At 47.4% G+C, this 25,950-nt stretch overlaps 1 protein-coding gene across 3 annotated transcripts in view; it reads right to left on the bottom strand.

Moving 5' to 3' along the window:
• Positions 1-25,950, bottom strand: part of LOC146182497 (uncharacterized) — a 145,242-nt gene that overhangs the window by 43,620 nt on the left and 75,672 nt on the right. Inside the window, exons 1-2 of one of the 3 annotated variants that reach the window (XM_084577625.1) lie at positions 6,965-7,148; positions 3,308-3,402 (exon numbers count right to left, since the gene is read on the bottom strand). Coding sequence is in view for 1 of the 3 variants with exons in the window: in XM_084577623.1 (XP_084433749.1) it covers positions 3,308-3,402 (95 nt within the window). In the remaining 2 variants the exon portion in view is untranslated. Of the gene's footprint in view, positions 1-3,307; positions 3,403-6,123; positions 6,430-6,964; positions 7,149-25,950 lie in introns of those variants that run through there. The other 2 variants (XM_084577624.1, XM_084577623.1) reach the window with 2 other exon arrangements.

Genomic DNA, 25,950 nt, shown 5'->3' with positions numbered 1-25,950 from the left:
TGATACCTATGAAATATAAGTTGCATACCTCAGTTTACACAGAAACGAAAAAAAAAAAAAAGACAAGTGCACTGAATCCAGCTTCCAAAATCCGGTTTTAACCAAGAAAGGTTGGTATTCTAAGCGTGCAAAAGCACAGTTAGCTGTTTGTTGAGTATGAACTACACTTGTCAACGTTGAGAATAAAGCAAGTAGGAAAAGAAGGGGTGTAATGGGATAGTATTGTTATAGGATAAGCAGTGCGGTTTGTGGGATTTTAAGTATTGCCCCGCCTGCCTACACACCTATGAATTAGGAATGTGAAGCCCCTCCTCATCACCCCCTACAAGCTAAGCACCGCTTCTTCACTATCAGCCTTCTTTTAAAGCCAGTTAGTCGGTCAAGTGAGTTTATCGGTTGCATGTCTCACACTGACATGATACCGTGCATGGACAGAATGTTCTGGCCACAGCTATGAGTGTGCGGCAAATTCGCCGTTGTCATCAACATGCAGACATCGCAGTGCCTTCTCCTCTCGCTCAGTTAAGCGTAACAACCCAACGATAACATGTCAACATAATTCTTAGCAGTAAATTTTCATTTGTGTTTTTGCCTGCCTGCTGTGCCATTTACCTTGCGATGCTTTCTTTTAATTACAGCAATTTTTTAAGTACAACTCCCAGTACTGCCAATTGCATGTTATATTTACTTGTACACATAAACTTTTCATGTTGGCAAAAAATAACCTTTGACCCCACAGGATAGCAACATTGAATCCCGGAATAAACACAATAATTCACTCACTGAAAACAAAACAAAACAAAACAATGCTCTGAATAAGTACTGATAAATGTTTGCCAAATTTTCTAAACACAAACAAAAAAATTCAACCCCCTACCTAGAGACAAAAATTTTTTAACGATCTGCTTTTTCAAAATATTTTACAAATTCTGAAAAGGCGGGGCTAAATCATGCGAGGAACGGTGACGACTGGATAAGAGAAAAATAAGGTACTTGAAACTTCTACCTGCAAAAATTTTTGTCTGTATTGAGCTCAGTTCTAATTATGAGTATTCAGCCTGCTTACCCACTCCAGGTGCATGCCGGGCAACAAAGTTTGAACACTTCTTGGCCAGGCTTTCCTTTGCCAATTTTAAAATAAATTGCTTTCAAATCTGCAAATCCTGCCCTTGAAAAAGATGTACAGGAATATGGCCATATTTCTGTAATTACTTTCGCAACTTCAGTATTTATCTATTTAGGTTGCAGTCCAGTGCAACCTCCAGAAATGATTTAACCCTTTGACTGTCGAATATTCCGAAAAAAATTCACCCTCAGTGTCAAATATTTTTAAACGCTATGAGCTTAGAGCAGTACCCATACGGCAAAAACAGTCAAAGGGTTAACCAACCCCAGAGTTATGGACACAGCAGTGAAATCAAGAGGCTGACAGCACGAAGAAATAGCAGCAAAGATGTGTTTACCACCACCAGTTAGGAAGTCATGTATTATGCAATTGAGGGTGTATATTTATGCCCAATGCTCATGACCTGCAAACATTAATCAAATGTAAAAAACAGGGCGGGGGGGAGGGTCATTGAAGACCATGCTGCAAACTTTCAAAAGAAAAAAAGAAATAATAACAACCAAAAAAAAGCAAAAAACACTGCAGGCATACCGTAAAACAGCATTACCAAAATTGACCTCTTCCAAGACAGCACCCCGACTGAAGCAACAGTGCACAGAACCAGAAAGATGCAAAGCAAACAAATATAAAAAGTGCACAAGCAGGACGTGAAATCAAGAAGCATGCCTGAAAAATAATGCAAGCTGACATCTAATCACAGGCCAACGCTGAGTTCAAAACTTGGTCTAAATTAAAACAAATAACCTCAGTTGTGTCATTCAGTCATTTCGATCATAGTCCCTAGTCTTGTGAAACCAAGTTTGACATAGGTAGTTTGATCAGGCAAAAATCCGTTCATTGATTTGCCTTGAGCTCAGCGTTGAGTCATTGAGCTGCCTCGATAATCAGACAAGTTCTTACATGACCAAAACAAAGAAAAAACTGCAATGGCAATCATTATGTAGTAGCATCTCATTATGTGGTAGCATCGCAGATTTGAAATGCTCAGTCGCCCAGTTTATATCCTAAAGAGAAAGTGTTTACAGCCACGACTGAAAGGGTCATAAACTTTAGGAGGGACCATGATCAATAACGTCTCATGGCACCAAAAGCTGAGTTATAAAAAGAAGCCTAAGAAAGCTGGCTTTCCAGTTAGGGCTCCACAGAAGAAAGCACCACAGGAGTCAAGTGCGGTGATCAATAACACAACAGCTTCATCTTGATTCACAATGGGGCCCTATTTGCCCACCAGCTTCATCATTCATTGCATTTAAGCCTGCAAACTTTTATGACAGGTCAGGCACAAGAAAGGCCACCTTGCTTATGCATGTTATTGAAGAAATTACCTTCTGTTCCAAAAGTAAAAACACCTGAAAGATGATGATAAAATGTTTTCTTTCTGTGCTGATTATGCTATTCTTATCATGAACCGGTTATTTATTGGTTTGTTTTAGTTTAAAGGGTTTAACGTCCCAAAGTAGCTTGGGCTATAAAATGAAGGACGCTGCAGTGGAAGGACCCAGAAATTTCAACCACCTGCAGTTTTTTAATGTGCACCAACATTGCATATTATAAAGGAACCTTGCTTTTCATCTCCATCGAAAAGCAGTGGCCTTGGCCAGGATTGAACCACTCTGCAACATGTGGAGCTATCATGGTAGGGTGGTTATTTATTGCTTTATTTTCACTACCATCAGTCACCAAAGGTAAACCTTTTCTGCTGTTTAAACCACTTCACTGCTGAACAGTCAATCTGCTGCATTCACGCAGGAAAAAGGCTCCAAGCCAAATTAAACCAAGCTCTAAACTTACCATTTATTTTTACACGCTGAAGAAATACCAATTACCTATACCCTCCAAATCACAACCAACATGCGCGTAGGGCATTTTCTCCTGCATTCCTTTCATCTACACAACCCAAAGCCAGCATGTTCGCTCAAACCTATACCCAAATGACAAAGGAGAAAGAAACGGAACAAGGTTACAGCTTTGTTTCAAAGGCAACAATATCGCTCTGGGCTATTTCTGGGCCTAAGTTTCCTTTTGTTTTCTTTTCGGAAAGAAATTTGTGCAGTTATGCAAAACCCATGCTCTGTCTGCTCAGCCTCCACAGAGGACGCACAAAAATATGCATCCGCAGTGCAAGAACCGAGCCCACTCTGTGGGGCAGCCGCGTGATGCAGCAGCCGAGGGCCAACTCACAGAACAGTCGACTGCCGAGTGATGAACCTCAACAGCCGGGCGCAAACGTCAGGAACAACCAGGCTCTCGGGATTGAGAAGTGCGTCTTCCAATTCCTGCACCACGAACAAGAACCGAAAAGGGAGCATCAGCCACTGCGGGCATGGCCAAGTGCAAATACAACTCCAACGTCTCCTATAGTCGGGTACTACTCAAGAATGCAGTGGCATATACCCCTTACAGGGGTCCTTCCTTCAGTTAATGGTGCCCACCAATTTTCATGATGCCGCGGTTCATCAGACTGAACCATGGTAGATTCCCTTTCACCTGCCACACCCCAAAATTTCATAGCACCATGTCCAAGTGCACTATCCAAGGCATCATGCAAATCAGTCAATACCACTACATGGAAAGTCTCCGTTGAGGGGCATTGCTCATCGCATCCCCGAGTTTTATCCAACTGTAGTATGCACGTCTCTATCTGTTCTGTGCTTTCCCTGTCACTGCATCAGAGGTTTCAAGGCGAAACCAACGAAAGCATTATGCAACACAACATGTAGAATCTTTGTACAAAAGTCAACATGTCTCCGCTGCTGAATACCCTGAGACCATGCTTGTAGTGATTTGCAAAGCTTTTGATCTGTTTGCAAGGGTTGGGGTTGGGTTGGGTTGGGTTTTTTGGCACATAGGCTACTATGGCCATCATGCGCCAAACACTAGGTTGCTGAGCTTCTTTATGAGTGAAAATGAAAAGTTTAGAAAATTACAGCTGATTTAGAATCCCTAACTCTTTAAGAAAACTAAAAACAGATGAAATTTCAACAAGCGGGTTGTCTCCTAATAGTAAACAGGGGTGGAATGGGATGCGTTCATTATAGAATGGAGTAAAATATTTTTTCCTTAACTGTTCAAGTTCTGTGCACGAGATCAAAATGTGGTTCACGGTGAGCTCACCTCCACATTCTTTGCATAATGGTTTTTGCTCTTTTCTCAGTAAGAAATTGTGTGTCAAGTGTGTATGTCCGATTCGAAGACGGCACAAAATCACCTCACTGAAGCATTTGTTCTGTGTACATGATTTCCATTCTCCTACTATGGGTTTTACTGTGTGTAGTTTATTTTGCTCTTCGTTATTCCATTTTTTCTGCCATTTATCTATCAGGCTTCTTTTTACTAACTTAATACAATCCTTGTAGGGAATTGGTATTTTCTTTATTTTCTTAGTTCGAGCTTGTGCAGCACATGAGTCGGCTACTTCGTTACCATCTATCCCAACATGGCTAGGAACCCAGCAAAAGACTATGGTTTGGCCTTGCGTTGTGATTTTTTCTATGCCGTGAATGATGTTCCCTACTATAGGCTCAACTGCATTTTTGGAATGTAATGCCGTAAGCACACTTAAAGAATCGGTATAGATTATGCTCTTTTCACAGTTCTGTTGCATAATTTTATTTACAGCTACATAGACAGCGTAACATTCCGCAGTAAATATTGAGGCACTGTTAGGTAGCCTTATGACTTTTTCTCTGTTGCTTTGCACGACAGCACATCCAACATAATTTGCTGTTTTTGATCCATCTGTGAAAAATTCTGTGAAGTTCATATACTTCTCTCGTAGTGCTAGGTATTCCTGTAATATGTGTTCGTGTGCTGTTTGATTTTTTCGGAAGGCTGTCAGTGTGAGGTCACATGTAGAGGGAAGGCTGTACCAGGGCGGAAATGGATACTGTCTCTGGGCTACAGTTGGAAGTGCATCCAGTATTCCTAAATCTTGGCATATTTCTTCAAAGCGGAGTAGTAAAGGCCTGATAGCATGGGGTTTGTTTATGAACAGTGTTCTGGAAGGGCACAAGATCTTATCCTGAGTATGTATTCGCATGTAAGCATGCTCCTCCTGTCGGCTAGGGGTGGCTCATAAGGCGCCTACAATGATGGAACATAACAAAAGTTTGCTTGGGACGAGTGGCTTGGCACGAAATTCTGAGGTTTAGCACGGCCATGCGTGTGAACTGAAGACACACTGAATATCCGTACGGAAGCATCGAAGAAACAAAGCACATAAAATGTGCTTATCTGCGACATGCTGTGTGGGCACCCCTCTAAGAAACAGTTAGCGTGCACTGCTATAACCCCAGAATTAAATCTACTTCACGAATGCATGTGAATACCGTTGACTGCATCTATCACAACATACAAAAAACATTTTAAATTTAGCATATGCACCCACACCTCCTCAGTTGCAGAGAGGGCCGAATTTTCCTGTCTCTGCATGCATGAAGCAACTGCAGGGAGCTGTTTACTGCATAGGAAAAAAGCACAGGAAAGCTGTACTGCCATCTTTCGCCTCTTCCCCCATCTATTCGCAACGGAAGACAGTGTATTATGTTTACAGCCATTCAAAAGTTAAGCCGCAGATGGGGCAAATATATACAGTCGGATACAACAAGTTTGCACCAACTGCCACACATATTTCCTTCAAGACAGAAATTATCCCACTGTTACGGCTATTCTAGTTATCAAAGTAAAGAGGTACCACTAAGATTAAATTATAAGCTAAAGAATTTTGATGGCTCTGACCTGTTTGGTGCAGTCAAATATAAAAAAATACTTTCACTTAGTTTTCATAAGAGTAACACACACAGTAACACACACTACATACTATAAGCCCATTGTCTGCAAATTTTTTTTTTTCTTTACGTTGTATCCTAGGCTAGTGTCATAGTAGCTTAAAGGGCTTTCATTCATTTACAAGGTAATTTTCCCAGGACGATTAATTCACTGTGTAGTTGAACAACTTATATGCAACTATTGACCAGCACGACCAGAAGAAAACTGACCTTTCACGTACGGAATTTCAATTATGTTAGCCACTAATAGCGTTCACAGCATGAAACCGCAACTCAGCTGATGAGCGAAGTAGGCGAAAGAGTCGCGACAAAGGCGCAATTAGGGAATGCTGCTGCAGTTTGAAGCCATCAATTCTACGTTCAGACCCCGCACAAGGGGTTACTGGGCAGCCGACAAGACATCCAGCTGTCAGTTAAGTGAGGCCTATTTTCACTGCAACCAACACCGGAATAAGTCACTGTCAAGGCCTGAAGTGGATGCGGTGAGATGCTGACCAGTCGCCGGTGTGGTGGCAACGACGCCGGAAACGTCCGAAAGTTAAGCAAAGCGCGAGCTTATCGATGTCGATGACTTATCGTTCGCTCAGCCTAGGCGCTGGCAAACACGACCGGCGCAATACGGCTGCGAGAGGAGGCACAGAACGCGTAATCGCGACTCGCCTGTCTCGTGACGCGATAAGTCCCTGCGATAAGACGCAGCAACACGCGTAGCAGAGCGCGACACCGCGCGTGCCCCCTTGACGCGGGCGGATGGGCCGGTCTCCGGTCGCAGGTGAATCATGGCTTCCATTCACTCGTGCTCACTTTGGCCAAGCGCCCAAAAACTGCCGTCGCAAGAGGTGAACGTTAGGCCTAACGTGTCCCGAAAAATATTCTCCCGACGTCGCAGAACGCGCACCTTATCAGGGAATCCGAAACAAATGCGTCGCGGCGCGGAGGAGTAATCTGCTTCCTTCGGCTCCCGACTTCTGGTGATATATAAAGAAAAGCTACAGAGCTAGACAATGGTTCCCGCAACATACCTTTTGGGCAGTATGCAGGCGTCACTCACCTTACAAGCGTTCAACTGCCCAGCCTACCTTCAACGTCGATCCGTCATTACTAGCGCCTGCTGGTCGTGTGGGATGCATTTGGATACAACTAACACGAAAACATTCCCAAGATGCCCTTTCAATAAACAGACCTCCCCCAACCTGCCTACGTCAGCAGAGCGCGCGCTTCTTCTGTCTGGTCTGATGGGCTGAACATGTGATTTCTGGCATACCAGAAACTACCAGTACTAAGAAGTTTCGACTCCGGAGAAGAAAGGAAGAAAAGCTTCTGGGCTCTTTCTACTTGGGAGGAGAAAGGCGGCAGGGTATCACTGACACACTCAAAACCGGTTCAGACAGAAAGTAGACCCTTTTGTAGATCAAACTGTGCCCATTTGCAGATCAGAGCATGTGGTGATATGCGGATTCAAAGAAACGGATGCATTCCACGATGCACATCGTCTCAAACATGACCGCCACTCTGACGTCAGCACCAGCCACCTCGTGGGCACCCCGGTCCAATCAGGATCACGCACATTACAATGTCAATTGTGCTCCTACGCGCCTCTCGCTCCTGAAGTTGGCGGGGGTGACAGTAGGAGCACAGTTCTCTATTATAGTGCGCAGGGGCAGAAGGCGTTTAGAACAATTACAAGGGCTTCTCTGCCTTGCCTAGTGCTGCAGACATCTTGTGAGACGAAATATAGTCATGCGCGACAGTTAACGCGCCAAATGTTGTGGTTAGCTTTTATAAAATAACAAAAAAGAAAATTTTGCTGCCTGCCCCGCTTCATGACAGCCCTTTTTAGGCAGTGACAGGAGCCGTAAAGCGGACCAAACTGTTCCTGTTCCATGCAAAGAAAACATATTGCGCGAGATATTCTGCCCACAGACGCTGGAATCATGAACAGGTCGCCGACAGCACGATTTTTTGAAAGTGAATAGCATTGGTCTGCGTTTGCATTTAGAACACTTTATTTCGCGGGTGACACATAGACACGTATCTTGCTTACATGTTTTCTTAGGGCAGGCGATGTCATGTCATGCCTCAACGCCAAATATATGCTAGAGAGAGAAAAATAAACCGATTCTTTAAACATCGCGCGCTAGTAGCCCTCAGAGACTGAAATAAGGTACCGTGCATGAAGTGGTTTATCGTGAAACACGGACGCCAATCAAAATATTTTCAACCTTCAGGGATACAGGAACTTCCATGTCCTGGAGCACTTTGGAAAGGTCTGCGAGTATAGTTCTTTCTTGCGGTGGCAACGGGAGTAAATGAGACCGTAGCCGCGAACCTGCAGCGTAATTTTTTTTTCCATAATCACATAAAATAGCCCCATAATTTGCGAACAAAACATACCACGTGGATGAAATCACGAAAATATAGCAGATTTGAAGAAATAAGCTACTCAACATGAAATATTTCCTGAGCTAGTTGATGGTAGTTTACAAATTCTATGTTTTCTTGGCTCAAATGCCTTAAATCATGTTCCGATATCAACCGATTGCTATTAAGTATCGATTCAATGGTGATTGGCATATGCCCATATAAGGTATGCACCCGAAACGCGGACACATTTGCTAACCACAGTATGAGGCATTAAAGGCAGTAAATGAAATATATAAACCTCTTCTAATGAAACAGCGTTTAACAAGGAAAGCTTAAAACGAAGGAAAGGGTATTTCACCCCTCTTCATGCAGCCCGCCACAGACGTACTGTGCCAAGAAAGTGAGAAATTTGTAAACTGCCATCAACAAACTCAGACAATCTTTCCAGTTGACAAGCTTATTTCTTCAAATCTGCTACATTTTCATGGTTTGACGTTTGTTGCGTAATAATATTACTTGTTTTATTTTCTATTCCTAATTATCCTGTCTTGTGACGGTGCCCCTCATTGCGCGTATTATTATGCAAACATAGCAGATCAATAATAGGGGTCACCAACGCCGTACTTCTAAAAGTGGTACAGACGTTACTGCCGCAATTAATTTCATACAGCTGTTTTCCCCATATGAAACATGTTTACCAGAAAGGTCTCGATTCCGCACTACCAGTGAGGGGTTTGCAGACTCCGTCAAACTGTCCTAATGGCAGCCTTTTCTGCTCCTCTGCAGCATCGTGTACTACGAACTTGACGCAAACAAAGTATGGTTATTATGAACTACTGAAAGGAAATAACCGGGAACAGATGCAACTTGACACAGTTTTCTCACAAAATAAATAAGAGCGTTTCCGTCCCTATTGCACGCTAATTATGGTCGATAGTTTGGGCTAAAATGACGTGAATGACCAATGAATGCGTTGACGGGCCACTGCACGATAGAAACGCGCATAAGCAGCTCACGTCAAAACGGCCAGACACCAGCGTTGGGAAGCGCGTCTACGGCGCAGAACCCTTTCGACCGCAGCATCATCCTCCCTCTCTTTTTTTCTTTTTTTTTTTTCCTTTCCCACCTCCGCACGGTTTCAGCTTGCCTGCATCAACAATTCGAGCCGTTCGAGCTTGTTGCTAGCAGAAAAAAAGTGGAAAAAAAAATAAAACGAAAGGTGAGCCTAAAGCGTGACCCCGGCTGCGCCACGCGACCCTTCAGCCGTTGTTGAGGTGGCGCTGCCATCGCCGCCGCTTAGGTGACAAAGGAGAGGGGACAATGAGAGAGAAGGAGAGCGACCAAAAAATCGATTCCGCACGTCCGCGCGACCTAGAGCACAAAAAAAAAAAAAAAGAAAAAAAAAAGCGTCGCCAGAGTTTCGCCTGCTCGACGTCTGGATCCTTCCGTCTAGCTAGAAAAATGCAGCGCTATGGAAAGACTGAGAGGGAGCTCCAGGATCAGCCAATCGGCGCGTTGGATTTTTCTTACTAAGCGAAAGTTGTTTTCGTCTGCGAAAACTTTCGTGGCGGGTTAGCCTCATGTCAGTGTGGTTAGTGCGAAGTGCGCAGACGATCCATCGAATAATTTTTTTTTTCGTATGTTTTCTGAATCTAGAGCAGACGAACCAGCAAACAATTTCTTTGGAACGTTTTTTGACTCTGCAGCAGTGCGTTGTGAAGGAGTGCGCAAACTTTTCTCAAGAATGGTGAAGTATTTTTATAACGTAGTCATACAGCCGTCTATTCCGAAGGGGCTGTTGTTTATCACTGCGCCGCCTTCATCCCTCCGTGGTCCGTGTACGTCCAGGCGTACTGCGTCGTCTGCTTTCAAGAAACGGAAGCAGGCGACGTTGCCTGCTTCCGCTGGCGTGCTTCCGTATGCAAGCGTGAACACTTGCATACAAAGACGTCGACAAGGAGCAGGTACAGTATACGTAAAAGTGCTATCTCGCAACTCGGCACTACTTTCTGGGGCGCAGGCTAGACTGGCTGCCTCAGCACGCAGCGTGTCTTCCACTGCGCTGCACGCTTCTCGAGGGAGTGAGAAAGGGCACGGATCCCCCCCCCCCCCTTCCTCTTTTTCTGGAAACTTGGCGGGAGTAGGCTGGGGCTTCATTTTAGAAGCATTTTCATTTTTTTACCCCAACCTGAAACTACAGGTTTTTTCGCGTTGCTCAGGCTACGCAGTCCGGCCCTTCCAGTTTTCCCCATTTTCTATCCCAACCAATCCCGATTTCTGAAAACGCCACTCCGCCGAGGTCGCGCGTTCTCTCCAATCAGACGCGACGCGACGCCAGCTCAAATGAGAGCAAAGAATTTTTTTTATGCTGTCGTCCTCTGCTTGATCAGGTCCGACACGCGATTACACGCGCGCGTGTCCGCACCCAGGAGCCAAACGCACGGGCCTAGGTCGCCGCTCAGCACCAGGAATATATACACTAATGAAAGAAAAAATGAGAACCAAGCAAAATTCTTTTTATACGTAGTCGACAGTTCTGCGGAAAAGGGCGAATCTATCGGCCTGTTGGAACGATGGGGAAGGAGGAAGGGAGGGGGGGGGGGTCAGAATGTGTTTATTTATTTTTTCTTTTTTTTTTTTTTTTGAAGTGAGGCGAGCCTAATAAGGGGCGTGTCCGGTGCGTGCATTTCGAAACTATCAAAAAAGGGCGGCATAGGGACGCAAGAATTAAAGAGCTTTAGCACAGCCAACAGTCGTACGGCAAATACTATCGCTGTCAGGCTTGTCTTGTCATATGGTCGCAGTTACTCTACGTTTAACGCATGGCGATGTAAACTGTCATACAGCTAGCGTATCGTTTACCTCTTACGCAAATGTACTGAGCGCACGCGAGTCCGTTGAAAGTTTCAGCCGCTACTGCACTGACCGCCGGCGACGTCTCACTTCTTTTAGAGCTCACATCGCTCCCTATAGGGAGCTTGCAAGAAACGCTGAGAGCGCCATTTTCCTGTACAGTGCAGCACTCGAGCGTGGAGCGGGCCGCGCAAAGTGTCAAAGCGATGGTCTACTGTGCGGTTGTGGGTTGTCATAGCTGAACGCAGACTAAAGTGCAAAAGGGGAAGTGACGACAGCGGGTTTTTCAAAATACCGAAGTTACGCTTGCACGAATGTGACAAAACCAGGGGCGATGGAACGTCGCAGACGAGAGTGGCTTGCACGCATCAACAGACGTGGCATTTACAACAGTCTGGACAAATACCAAGTGTGTGCAAGTCATTTCGTGTCAGGATTGCTATCATCGAAAAGTTTAGACGGCCGACCTGCAAAATGAAAACGTGAAGCTAGATTGGTGAGCTCCTGCAGCAATCCGTGCCTCAATGTGCAACATTCGATGTGCACGCATAGGCCACTCTCGTCTGCTACGTTCCGATCGCTGGTCGTGTCGCATTCGTGCAAGCGTACCTTCGGTATTTTGGAAAACTCGCAGTCGTCGTCCGGGCTTCACCTCTTGCACTTTAGTCTGCGTTCGGCTATTACAGCCAACGACAGCACAGTAGCCCGTCGCTTTGAAAATATTTGCGCGGCCCGCTCCACGGTCGACTGCTGCACTGCACAGGAAAATGGCGCTCTCAGCATTTCGTGCAAGCTCCCTATAGCTACCCGCTTGAACCTGCCAGTACTCGGCGGAAATCTTGTGCCTCCTGGTTACAGTCAATACAAACAGTTCAGCTGGGGCTTATAACTGAACAACAACATGAACTGCGCGACGCGCGGAGGAAGTTTGACACTTCTCGGTTACTGTAAACATGCTTCGCACCATCTGAGAATGTGCGCAGTAGCAACAAGCGAGAACCCGACAGCGGCGGTATCGGCGATGCTAGGGTTAAATCTCTGACCCAGGGCAACGCCCAGTGGCGACACCCTGACTTTTACCGTTATACTTCGCCGTTATACATCGGCCTATCATAGAGCCCTGCTTCTGAATTTGCGCTGCGTCCTATATTCGAGAGCACAGCGATTTACAACACCGAATATCCATTCCTGTCCCCGGAGGCGTCCGGGCAGGATTTGCTCAGCCGTCGCGCACACGTTGGTCGCCGCCGTGTAAAGCGTACTCAGCTGGCACCCTGTATACTTCCTCGCAGTCGGCGTCTCAGCTGATGATGCGGGCGCAACACTACGCTCGCTGCCATGACTTTGATTATGCTACGGACCTCGCCCTCTCTCTTTAAGGCGACCGAGAAGGGAGACGCGGGTTCGATCCCGGTTGCGTATCAATGGAGGCGAAACGCAAGGATCCCGTATACTGCGTGACGTCAGTGCACATTAAACAACCACAGACGGCCGAAATTTCCAGAAGCCTCCGCTACAGCATCCCTCATAGCCTGAGTCGCTTTGGAACGTTACCCATCATAACGAAACAAAAATAAACAAACCGCCATTTCAGTGTAGAAGGAGATCAAGTCACTTCGAACAATCATGGAAACGAATTCACCGTACAGCCAGCGCTATCAGCGCTAAGAAGGTTAGCGCCGTCCGGCGACAGGCGGCGCCAGCGAGACCGCCCGAATGACCTGACCGCACTGAAGACTCGCCATCTCCCGGGACCACTCGGACCACACAAGGCGAAGGCCCGGTCCGCCAACGGTCCATTACGGCGACCTTCCTGATCAATATGTCACTTTGGGATGTCAAATCGCATGCATGATGCCAATGTCCTACTATAGCTTATTCAGGTGACGTCATTGCAGCTCAATGGCGACCATGGAACGCATGACGCAACTTTAAAAAGAGAGAGAACCTACTGCGTTCGATGACACGGCGTCGACGAAATCCCGACTCTGGTTGGACAGCGTTGCAAAGCGTCTCAAGCGTCCGACTAATCACCGGAGCGCAGCAGAAAGGAGGCCAGTAGACCGGCGCTCGAACCGCAAAACGTTATGGCGGCTCCACAATAGAGGGTTGCCACAACTGCCGCCTGATAAACCTGATAGTGAATAGGGTCTAGACGGGCAACATTACTACACTGACCAGAATCATACTACGGACCGGCGCAGGCAGCGCTTAAATGGCTCATCCTTTAGTCTGGCTTTTCTCTGAACGTGCCATGCAAGTGAGCAAATTTTTCAGGAAAGAAGAAACGTAACATGACCACATCGTAATAACTGCTCGCGCACTCGACACAACAGCTCAGAGGTTAGGCCCCAAGTCCGGTTGCTGATGAATCCGATATCGCTAGATCAAACCCTTGCCGCGGAGACAAATTTCCTGTAAAAGCGCAGTACAAAAAAAAAACAATAAAAAAGAAGTACGGCATACTAAAACCTCGCGATGCACGTAAAGGACCCTCGGTGTTCGAAGTTAACTGCAGCCCTACGCCACGGCATGTCTTGTGGTCTCAGCGCACAGTCCACTTGTTGCAAGTGAAAAGCAATGATATATGAAGCAATAAGTTCACCAGTCTGCCACAAACGACCGTTTTAGTTGGCCTCTGCATCGAAAGTGACCAAATGCATATGCAATGAGGTAATGTAATGCATTGTAATTAAAGTAAAACATAGCAACGCTGTACATGCTCCGGCACACCTTTTTGGAAAACACTACGAATATCCATAAAAAAGGTTCCCAACAAAACTGCGTCCAAACAAAGTCTGCGACCGATCGATAGTTGGACAAAACTCAGGCAGGCGCAAATTTGGTTTCGGAACGACGCAGCCAAACTAAACTCGCAATCAGGTTACGTTAGTGGGACGTTAATTCTCCCGCCATAACATCGCACACACTTGGATGTATCGATCTTCGGCTTGTCGCCGTCACCGGTGTGGCGCGACAAAACGTGAATAACGATTGTTGTGTGCAGTGGTCCGAAACTTGATGGTACTCTCCAAAAGACGCCGCCTCAAACCGGCAGGCAAACGAAGGTGCACACTTGGAAAACGGAACATATCATATAAATATTGGTAAAATTATGTAATATTGTCACGGTGTGAAGTCTCTGATCAGAAGTCACCGCGGGACACAGGAGTAACAGAAGTCACAGTGCGGCAGGAAACTAGCAGGCCCGCTTCGACAGAAGAACTTCAGTTTCTTCGCCTCGAGGAGACGAACGTCGGTTTCTTCGCCTCGAGGAGGCACACGCTCGCGATCAGCACAGAGGGAAAATAAAGAATGCAGCGTGTCAATATATCACCTCAGCATATTCCTGATGGGCGATTTTGTAGCTGTACTGCTGACAACCTCCAATGTTATGCACTGCCTTCCAAGACACCTGTCTTCAGAAGGCCCATATATGCACGTATATGGGCCGCGAAAAGGTTACTGCGAAAATAATACTTGTAATAATAAATAATAATACTTTATCATTGTAGTGAATTCAAATGCACAGCAATGATTATATCGCTGTATTATCATCCCTCGCGTAACCTAGACTTGATTTTGACGTCACAGCCATCGCTCGGCTGTTGAACCCGAAACAGGTGAGACAAGAAATTCAATTATAAATTATTTAGCAGTCGTAGGCGAATGTGACGTGGTGATCCGTGTACAGTAATGTCCTAGGCATCATTGCAAATGATAAAACACGAAACAAAAATTTAGGTGTCTATAGTCCTTCAAGGGCGAAGAACAAGTCTCGTTAAATCTCGCTGGGTGCCCGGATGTTCCCGTTTCGGCTTCCGCATGAAAGGAAATCAGTGGCCAGATGACGGCAAAACTGTGGACGGTTGTTGGCTGTCGGGTATAGCTAGACGTCACCTCGAGGCCACCGACAACAGGTAGCTAAAAGCATTTCATGCTTAAAACGTTACAATTATTATCACGTGATGGAAAAAGGCAGCGAAGCGATTCTCCGAAAGATCTCAACTCGTATTCACCGACCTAATCCTGGCGACTGACTACATCTAAATACCACGACAGCAATATGACGTGATTGAGTTATTCTGATTGCATATGCCTTAGTAAAATTTGATCGTCAAGCGTTATCGGTGCTCTCTTTACGCTACTTCCCCTGCATACAAACGCGCAATAAAGTTAGGCTCGAAGTAAGCAATTTGTTTCCCGTTCAGGTGACGGCTCTGGCGATCGTTTCTCCCGCGAAGAACAAGAAAATATGCGAACCTAGCGATGGGACGCCGACGAGGAATTCAACGGATACTTGCAGTGTTGCAAACAGCTAGCGCCAACATATGTATAATTTAGAGGCGCCCTACTCAACGAAATTATCGTCGCACTTAATATTTTTCATTCGCGATAGCACGCATGCGCGGCCGTTGCGGTGTCGATCAAGCAGGAAAGCGCATATCCTGGTAATGGATTCGATATAGCTCGGCACACTCCCAAGACATACGGAGCTGACTTCCGCACAAGTTTAGCCATCGATGCAGCTTCTGGTGAGGCCACGCACATGCTACTCGAACCGCCAAAAAGAAAAAGAAAAAAGAAAACTATAGGAAGCAGAAAACACGCGAAAGCGCATTTCAGCTAGAAACGGGATCGACCGACCGTAACGCATCCTTTTGGGGCCGGGAAATCCTCTTAAGCCCGTTTCACATGATGCGATTTCAGCCGCACAGCGACGGCAATGCTCGCCACTCTCGTCGCAGAGCCACTGCGACGAGCTTCCAACGAGTTGGTCGCATCGCTGCTCGGCCGGTGCGACCGCTGCGACGGGGCCAAACGTCAGCTAATAGAATTCCGAGGCATACATCACAGGAAACGACGGAGCGGAAGCCGTCGAACGTTTCAAAAATAGTTTCTTGCCTAAATGCAGGTTGCATATAAATTAAAAGACATCGTACAATAAAATAAAGACAATACATGTTTGACATTGATTTTCTGAAAATAATTTCTTCGGAATCGTCGCCGCACCGACATAAATCGCAGGGCACTGTCAAGCATGTGAAACGGGCTGCTGCGATTGCCGTCGCAACGACAGTGCGACCGGGCCGAATTTTGCCGTGCGCGTCGCACCATGTGAAACGAACGGGCTAATTTACGCGCCTCTAGCAAACGTCGGCGGCGGAACACGCCTCAAACGATCTCGCGTGGCTCTTAAAGGGCAACTCCGGAGTTTTTATTCTGGCCGCAAATAACTCATATTTCCTTGATAATTTTGCTCATAATATTTGAAGCCTTTCTTTCCCTCTTGCGTCCCACCGAGTGTCCGAGTGAAACATGCCACCTGTGGCCGCCAGCTTCCTTTATACTCACCAATACGACTTCACGCAGTAAGGATGAACTGCTCTGACTAGAAAAACAGCGCAAAAACCGCTACTTCTCGGCGACGCTCGACACCCGCCGTGAGGCAAGGGATGAAGAAGGAGAAAAAGGAAAGGCGGCTTTACGCCGACTAACCCTTAGCTGGTGGATGGAGGGACTGTTGAGGGAGAAAGGGGAACGGAAGTGCGGGGAAAACCCACAGAAAAGGAAAAGTGGGGGAGTACAAGGACGTTTCGGCTGCCATCAACGCGCTTCGGCGATCACCCTCCGCGGACGGCGGCGGCGCGCGACGTGGCGACCGCCCGACCTTGCTTGCTTCACCGCGTGCTCTCCCATTGAGCCCCGTAACAGCCACCGCAATCGGTGCTGGTGCCGCAACAGCGCCGACGTTGCCTTACTGCCGCCGCTGCTATATTTAGAGCGAGATAGGGCGCATTTTGCGCTCGTCCGAGCGCGCGGGAGAGCATATTTCTAGAATGAACGCCACGGCGACCGAGAGCGCCGAGAAGCGCCAGCGCTCCTTCAGCTCCCGGATCGTAAGCGGAGGCTTCGGAATAGGGAGCCACCTAGGATTGCTCTAGCGAGGCTCGATGGTGCGTATAGGCACCCACGTAAATATAAATCCAATTGTGACGTGAACGAAACTTCATTCTAAGGCTCTGTTCATCCGGCATGCGAACTCGTGTGACCACCGAGAATCCAACAAGGACGGTGCATGACCTTCTCCGCCTGCAGCGAACGTCACGACAGAGGGCCAGTAACAAATGAATATGCGTACACGAGCTTGAGTAAAGTGGCCACGGGACACCACGTGGCTCAGACCTGCGCTGAGTTGCCACATCATCGTCCATCCACAATCGTGACGTCACCTGCTCTGACCTTGTCAAGATCTCGGTGCAGACGCGCCTTTGTCGCTAAGAAAACTCCACCCGAAATCATTTCCCTGGCTCGAGCCCCGTCACCCACTTCCGTTCCCGGTCTTGAATTCGCTGTTCGTGATACTCGGAAATATCGGAATATTGGGGGGGGGGGGGGGGGGGGGGGGGGGGGTGTTCTTGCACGTAATTTTTTTTCATGCAACTCCCCGTGACTGTGTAACTCCCGATAACATTAAACATATCCGCAGATCCACCCTTGGCGGGATTCTAGTTTTCTTTTTTTCTGTTAATATTCATAAAAGCGACCAACTGGTTTTCTGTGGTATTCTGGCAGTTTCCTTGAGCACAAGAGAAACTTCAGGAGTGAAATATCGCTATGTATCGAACGAAGGCTTAGATCATTTCTATCAAGTTCATAAAAGTCTCAAAAGAAACGTTCAACAGAAGTCTGTCTCACTGGCAAATTTAAGAGAAAGGTGAATAAAGGCTTTTTTAAGTTCATAAAAGTATTTTACAATATTCCCCAGCTGCTTCACAATTGCAAAACGCAGCCCACCGGTTTTCTTACGGCAGCGTTACCTACTCACTGTGAGAGCAGATTAAACAAAAAAAAACACTAAATTTTAGACCATTCGTACCAATATGAACCTATAGTTACAATGCCGCCGGGGTGGCGGAGTGGTTACGGCGCTCGACCACTGTTCCCAAGGATGCGGGATCGAATCCAGGCCTCGGCGGTCGCTTTTCGATGGAGGCGAAAAGCAAGGCGCCCGTGTGCTGTGCGATGTCAGTGCACGTTAAAGAACCCCAGGTGGTCGAAATTCCCGGAGCCCTCCACTATACGGCGTCTCTCATAGCCCGAGTCGCTTCAAGACGTTAAACCTCACAAACTAAGCCTATAGATAAAAATACGAAAGCTCCGTTAGGCGTGTTTTTTGCATATAGTTTAGCAAGGCAAGCTTTGACGCAGTGACGTAGCATGAAGTGTTTTCTGGGTACCATAATATGCTTCCCGTCGACCAAATTGGAAAAAAAAAAAAAAAGCGTAAGGAAGGGGGATGCAGAGCTCCGAAAAATTTGCGGGGTGTTCTGACACTGAAACATCCCCCCCCCCCTCCCCCCCACTGGCTACGTCCATCCAAACAAGACATTTTGAATTATGGGGAAGTTCACATTTTCTGTTTGAGCTGGTTTTTGAGGAAGGAAGGCGCAGTATCTGTATTCACTCAAGGTCGTTTGAACCCTGTTGAAGGTCATCTGGACCCAGCGAGGCGAAATCCGAAGTTACACCCCGAGTAGTAGAGCTAAAGTTCTGATCGCCCATAGTCGCCTTACGATTAAAAGGTATCTCAGAATCCTGGAATTGCTGACACACTTACTGAGCTGTGCTTCGGGCAACCGTAACGGCGACTGGAACAAATCTGTAAGCTATGAGTGATACGTAAGCTTCGATCAGTCTCTGGTAGTTGTAGTACAAGCACCCAGCAAACGAAGCAGCGTTATAGCCGCCGACGTAAAAAGGGTCAAATTGAGAAAAGGAAATGAATTGAAAAAAATAATAATAAATAAAAGGTAAAAATAACTGACACCCTGCTTCTGACTGCATTGCGCAAGACGTGCACTGTGGAAACCTCGGCTAAACCACTACGATCGGAAAGAACGCGTTCATGTGCCTGGCACTGGTTACGTGACCACACGTGACCAGTCACGTGAATTGACGTTACGGGTATAGAGTTTCTTATTCTTACCTAGAGGAAAAGCTCGCGCCACCGTCTACAGGAGTCTTCATGGAGTTTCTTAAAGACCACTCCAGTTACCACGGGCGCTCTAAGCAACAAGGGCCGGCCCGCTACCGACTGCAGGCAGGCTATTGGCCATAAATAATGCAAAAATAAACATGAGAAGAAACGCATGCCATGAAAAATTTTAGTAAAGTTCAGTGTTTGCAAACGCTAAAGCTACGGGTGAAATAATGAAGATTTCAATGGCAGCACCGCTACATCAGCAGGTGAGTGAATGCGTTTGAATTGCGGTGATGACTTATGCACAAAAGCCCCTTTGTCCAAACGACGCCCTGACGCAAGGTGTCATAGGCTTACAGCAGGTGGGACAGGGGACTCCACTCGCTCAAGAAGTAAGTTTTATTCATGTTCATTCATGCACTGCGCAGGGCAAAGTCCTGTGAATGAATGAATGAATGAATGAATGAATGAATGAATGAATGAATGAATGAATGAATGAATGAATGAAAGCCATTGTCCAAGCATATCAGCCCAGAGCACCATACCACGGGAAAGCCCACTGTACGTCCGGTGAGGTTCAATCGCATTCGGTGTTGTACGAGATTATCAGTATTTGTACGACGTTCCATCACTCTTAGAACATAACGCACTTCGAAACTAGTGGGCTTTTTTTTTTTCTCTCAATAAGTGGCTTACGCTTATACACATACCGAACAGTGAGTACAACAGATACAGATGTAGACAATAAAAGGAACCTGACGCCACGGGCACTCGTTGTGACAGCTACCTCTTCATGCATCCGTCCACTCCATGTGCAACTCAAAACAGGGTAAGCACAACCAACTCCTGCCTCGTCAGTTACATACATCTACAACATCTGGATCGGAAACAATAAGGAGGTGGATGTCCCCAACTTTCGCAATCTTTATATCATGTGCACATTGCGAGGGTCACATTTAGGAAAATTCGAGAGACACTTCAGCTCTGCCTTAAACGTATGACGCGACAGCGGCCTTCATTCCTCAGTGGGGCTCCCGCTCTACGGTGAACTACCACACGGCGTACTTACGTCTCCAACCGTACCCGAGCTGTAACAAGCGTGCCTGCATGGCCGACGGAGTAGCTTGTCCAACTCGCAGCCCAACTGTCACCGGTTCAAGCTCCAACTAAACGCGGAAAGCAAGGCGCCCGTCAGTGCACGTTAAAGAACCCCAGGTGGTCGAAATTACTCCGTAGCCCTCCACTACGGCGTCTCTCATAGCGTGAGTCGCTTTGGGACGTTAAACCCCGCAAACCAACCAACCAACCATTTACTTAAATTTCAATCATTTCATACATGAGGCGACCCTTAATACGCATAGTACATATATTTTAATCCCATTCCGCGCACCGTGACGTCACGTGTGACGACATGCCGATGGCGCTTTTTCCACTGAACAGGATTAACTCCCGCATTAAACGCCGACTACCGTAGCCGGGCGCGAGGCAGCAAAAGTTTATTTCCATGCAGCGAACGCTCAAATTTGCAAGCACCGCCTTTAATGGCTAAAGCAACAGCGGCACGGCGTTATACAATATGCAGTAATATCATAGCGATAACAGGGATCCTCTAGAGCGGGCTCATTGCGCATGCGCAGATTTCTTTCAGTACACCAGATGACACCATGAGCCGGCTATAACTCTAATAATAGCGGGGAAGCAAGCGGATGGACGCACGTTTAGAGCCGACAAATTGGCCAGATGGTCAGGGTGCAGTAGAGAAATGGTTTTGCGCCGACAGTTGTGAAGGAAGAGTACGATGCCCGTCCTGGCGGAGCTGGTGCCGTCGGCGTAACACATCGAATCCAACGCGTCGCCCTGAATTGCCCGAAAAGAGTGACGTCACGCATGACGCGATGTAATACCCAGAAATGTGGCGCAACAAATACAAACACAAGCGAAGAGACACAACACACGATCACATCATCGCTTGTGTTTGTTGCGCCACATTTCTGGGTAATATATGCAGCACCAACTAGCCCCTCAAGCTGTTATTTTGACGCGATGTAAACCTTGACTACGCTCTGGACACCAATATAGATTTAGCATACCAGCGAAGTACTAGCGTTTACGTATGTCGATTTACGGGACGCCCGCCGCGCACGTGCAGCGGCAGACATGGGGCAAGGTGCGGCCATAGCCCATGCTTAGGAGGGGTCCGGTATACGTCTATGGTAGTAAGCATCCGCTAAGCTAGATGACTCTGAATGATTGGCTGGAACACTGTCACGTCATTCGTAACGTCATGGGGCTTTATATCGCGATACCCACGGCGGTAATGCGAGTGCACCAGCATTATCGGAACACGTATACTACACCAGTACTCAGCGTATTAAACCAGGTCCGCTGGCATAGGAGTATCGTATTAAACACTGCTACCGCTTGGAGCCCGCACTGCCACAATGGTAAAGGCGCAGACACTTTGTCCATCGCCTCGGGAGGATGACACGGGAGAGAGAAGTCCCCAGAATCAACGCTGATCCATCACCTGGTAACGACCAACCAATGCACCACTATACCAAGTCCAGTATTGGTGCTGCGAACCTCCCTCCCACGGTTCTTCCTCTTCCTCCTGAATGCGCTGAAAAATGCCTGGTGCGCCAAAAGAGCGAGAGCCACGGACCGAGACCGCCGGCCGGCGCCACGGGGACTTCCCCCTCGAAATAAACATCGCGCAAGAGAGGGAAACATCTCTCCTCAAACCGGGGGAGGGGGACGACTGCGGGAAGCTACGGCCGCGGCCAGGAAGACTGCGGCGGTTGTGCTGGTGTCTCCTCCGCACGCATCCAGAGTCGACCGGCTGGATCCTCCAAATAGACTACGACGCCCGCGGAAGAAAGCACAGCACGCAGGAAGAGGGGAAGGGGGGGACCGACGACGACGGAGACGACGTTGTCTTGGCACGGGAGTCCGAATTCCGTGCTCAATTTCCTCCTCACCGCAACCCTCCCTCTGTTCTGATCTGCAATTGGCGCATGACTCGGCGAGAGATGTTTGGTTGACGGAAGGGGGTCGCGCACACTCGGCCCCAGGAGCAATATAAATGAGAGGGCCATAAAGCATTTACGTAAGTCACTAATGCAAGCGTTTACACACCCACCACTCAAATCGGCACCGACGAGAAGTCATTCAACTATACGGAACCCGGTCCTAAATCAGGTCACTACTCCGCTGACGCGATTCGCAAAGATTTCAGAAAAATTAAAGGCATGTGACCCATTTTGAAAGATCAGAATACAAAACCGCAGTATCTCCCCTGGTGGGAGCAAGGAGTCCGGTCCGCTCGGTTCGAATCCATTTCGTACAGTATTCGTCATACAACGAAATTCGACGAAACACACTAAGGTAAGTGAGCAAAGCGCGGCGCTTACTGCTGTACTGTCGAAAGCTGACGAGGGCGCTGAAACGCAGTTTTCCTACAGTTAGCGGGATTGGGGATAACGAAAAAATCGGCGCACGTCAAGCGCCCCGTTATTGGCGGACATAACAGCACAACAGGGGCGCCGCCTGTCGGCTGGAAAATCAGCTATCGATGTCGCCAGCTACATTTCTTTCCCCGCCACAGAGGTTCACCTGCGAGCCGACAGTGACGCGACTGTTGCCTGGTATCCGAGTCTTGGTCGAACCAGAGAATCAGATTTCGATAGTCGTAGTGAAGGGAGTTCCGCAACTGACGCGATCAAATAGCATTACGGTTAACTCCACGGTGTCGACACGGTGCATATGACACCAGGCAAAAAAAAAAAACAAAGTGCCACCGACGAACGCCGAATTTCAGTGAGGTGGTCTTGAATAATAAAAAAAGCGATTCAAAAGCTGACCTTTCAATTTCCGCAGAACATGCGCATATTGATGACCAAATTCAATGTAAAGTTTTTATTTCCCACTCCTCAACTCCAACTACGAAAATCTACGTCGACGCATCGTACTTGAGAAAACAGCCGATGGTGGCGACATCTGTGTTTCATTTCCACGACTTTTCTTTCTCTTGGAACAGCTGCGTTTTCAGAGAGAAGTAGCACTCTTGTCGTTCGATTGTGGTAATAAATTTAAACAAACCCACCGGGGTGGCGCAGTGGTCACGACGCTCCACTACTGTGCCCAAGAATGCAGGTCTGCCTCCAGGCCTCGGCGGCCGCTTTTCGGTGGCGGCGAAAAGCAAGGCGCCCGTGTGCTGTGCGATGTCAGTGCACGTTAAAGAGTCCCAGGTGGTCGAAATTTTCGGATTCCTACACTGCGGCGTCCCTGACAGCCTGAGTCACTTTGAGACGTTAGACCCCAACAAAACAAACCAATAAATTTAAGCAGGGCAACTTCGACTTGTCCCCGAGCACTGTTACTTTTTGAAGTAAATAAAGATAGAAATCCGCGAAGTGTCACCCTTCTAACCATTTAGGTCACTTCAGATGAAACAGATGGCACGCGTGAACGTATAAGGAGATTGATGTGGCAAGGTGTTACGGCATCGGGTCTCCCCTGGGCCTTTTCACCCGTGGCACGATGCAAACGCGGAGGAGGGTGAGCAGCCGTTCGATCCAGGCAGGAGGAAAAGGAGGCGATGCGTCGTACGTTCTTTAGTCATACACCATGTCGCAACACCGGAACGGCTTGAAGACGACGTCACTCCGCCAGCAGGAGGACTCCGCGCGGCCCGTCGGGCGCTGATGGGACGCGCGAAGCGAACCGAGCTCCACCGAATATAGCTCCGAGCAGCCTTGGAACGCGTTACAAAGGAAGGAAATCTTTAGGGGGTCTGTGATACGTTGGCAGCGTCAAGCGAGTACGCTCAAGTTCAGCAAGAAAACTTTGTGAAACGGTAAAATAAAAAAAAAAAATTAATAATAATAATCCCGCGCTCCGACTATTCGTGTACCTCAAGGACGAAGTTCCGAAGCAGGCGTTGTGCGCAATATGAAAACGAACACGTGATTACCATTCAGACATTGATTGCTCCACGCGCATAAGGACACTAGTTTGAGCTTTCTTTTTTTCTCTCTCAACAGTCCGCTTCTCGCTGCGTAAGACAGAAAGATATTTTTCTTCATCAGTGCTAAATAACGACCGAATTCGCTTTTCTGTGCAAAGTGGCTATTGCCTTCCATAGTTTGGTTTGATTTGGTTTGTGTGGTTTAACGTTTCAAAGCGATTAGGGCTACGATGAACGCCGTAGTGGAGGACCCTGAAAATTTTGACCCCATAGAGTTCTTTAGCGTGCACTGGCATCGCACAGCACATTGGCGCCTTGCTTTTCGCCTCCATCGAAAAGCGGCGATGGAAGTCCAATTTATTTTAACAGATTTACTCCAAGTCACACGTCCAATGCTTGGCGCACAGACTTTACGGGTGGACAGCACTTTCATGGAATGAAGCTGCTCTTATCAACCCCAGTGACCAATGTTCACCTTGGCGAGTCCACCTCACGGTAAGTATAGGCGAATTTCAACCTTACATTCAAAGATGTGCGACCAGTACGCCACAGAGCTCCTGAATACGGCAGAATGGCCGCCCTATACTTTTTTAGTTTGCACACTTTTGCTACAACTGGAGAAAAGATGGAAGGCGAGCGGGGTTCGGCTTTTATTGCGTTCTTTCGTGGAACTTCCTCGTCCAATCCCCCAATTTCGTCGGAACAATTCCACGGATACGCTTTGGATCAACTAATCCAAATCTACCATAGGAAAAGCCTTGCTCCGAACGAGCGGGAGACGAACCGAAAAAGTGCTCCGAATCTGCGAATGGAATGCGCCTGAACTCCGCTGGACTCGAGTACTCAAATGGAGAGCCTCACTTGAGATTCTTGAACTCAAAACAACGAGCACTAAAACTGGCTCAGACTTGTAGTCAGATAAGCTGAAATTCATACGGAGTGGGATCACCTAATTAAACCCACCCGCCTTCACATGCACTAAGCTTACACACTCCCAGGTTCACTGAGTGCAAATTGATTGCGCTCGATTATGCATAGTACCGTGGGATCCACGTCCCACAATCTGAATTGAACTGATCGAAACTCGTTCGGGCTTGCTTTACAGGATTTAACCGCCCAAAGCAGATCAGCCTATGTATGAGGGAAGCCGTAGTGGAGGCTTTCGGAAATTTCGAAAACTGCAATGACATCTTCACGCTTTTCGCATCCATCTAAAAGCGGCCGATGCAGCCGGTAGTGAAGCCACGTCTTTGCGTTCACCAGTCGAGCGGCCTGAACACTGAGCTACCGCAGCGGAGCATTGAGATTTGTTGAAATTAACCCTGCAAAAACTCAAACTATGACCTAGGCAAGTAATAAAACTCTTCATTCCTTCCCCTGTCCAGATACGGCGGCTCAGTGCCGAGCACGAGAATTCCGGCCGCATTTCGATACAGGGAAGCGCAAATATATATATATATATATATATATATATATATATATATATATATATATATATATATATATATATATATATATATATATATATAACAACAATCCGTGCGCTGTCGGGCGTCGGTGCATGTGAAAATCATCAGCTTGCCTGCTATTTTGAAGCTGTCCACTGCATGCAGTCCACTCTCTATCTTCCCTCTTTCACTCCCGCGTTTCTTCCTTTAAGTGCCCTATGTCACCGCGACTGAGACGTGAAACGTGCCATTTTCTTTCCTAAAAACTGAATTTAGTTTTCATTTCCTCGTCCTGGTGCTCCTCGAGCTCACTCGAGAGCTGAAATTGGGACCGAGTGAGGGGTTCGCCTAGTGGGTGGACGTCCGGGCAGCACAGTACGGGACGACACCAGTTACCACACCCCAGTATCCTCGAAGCCACA

The sequence above is a fragment of the Amblyomma maculatum genome, chromosome 8 (assembly GCF_055883805.1).
Source record: "Amblyomma maculatum isolate TAMU_Amacu chromosome 8, ASM5588380v1, whole genome shotgun sequence".
Classification (NCBI taxonomy): Eukaryota; Metazoa; Arthropoda; class Arachnida; order Ixodida; family Ixodidae; genus Amblyomma; species Amblyomma maculatum.
The sequence above is the reverse complement of the archived record's forward strand: the minus strand, read 5'-3'. Positions and strand labels throughout refer to the sequence as shown.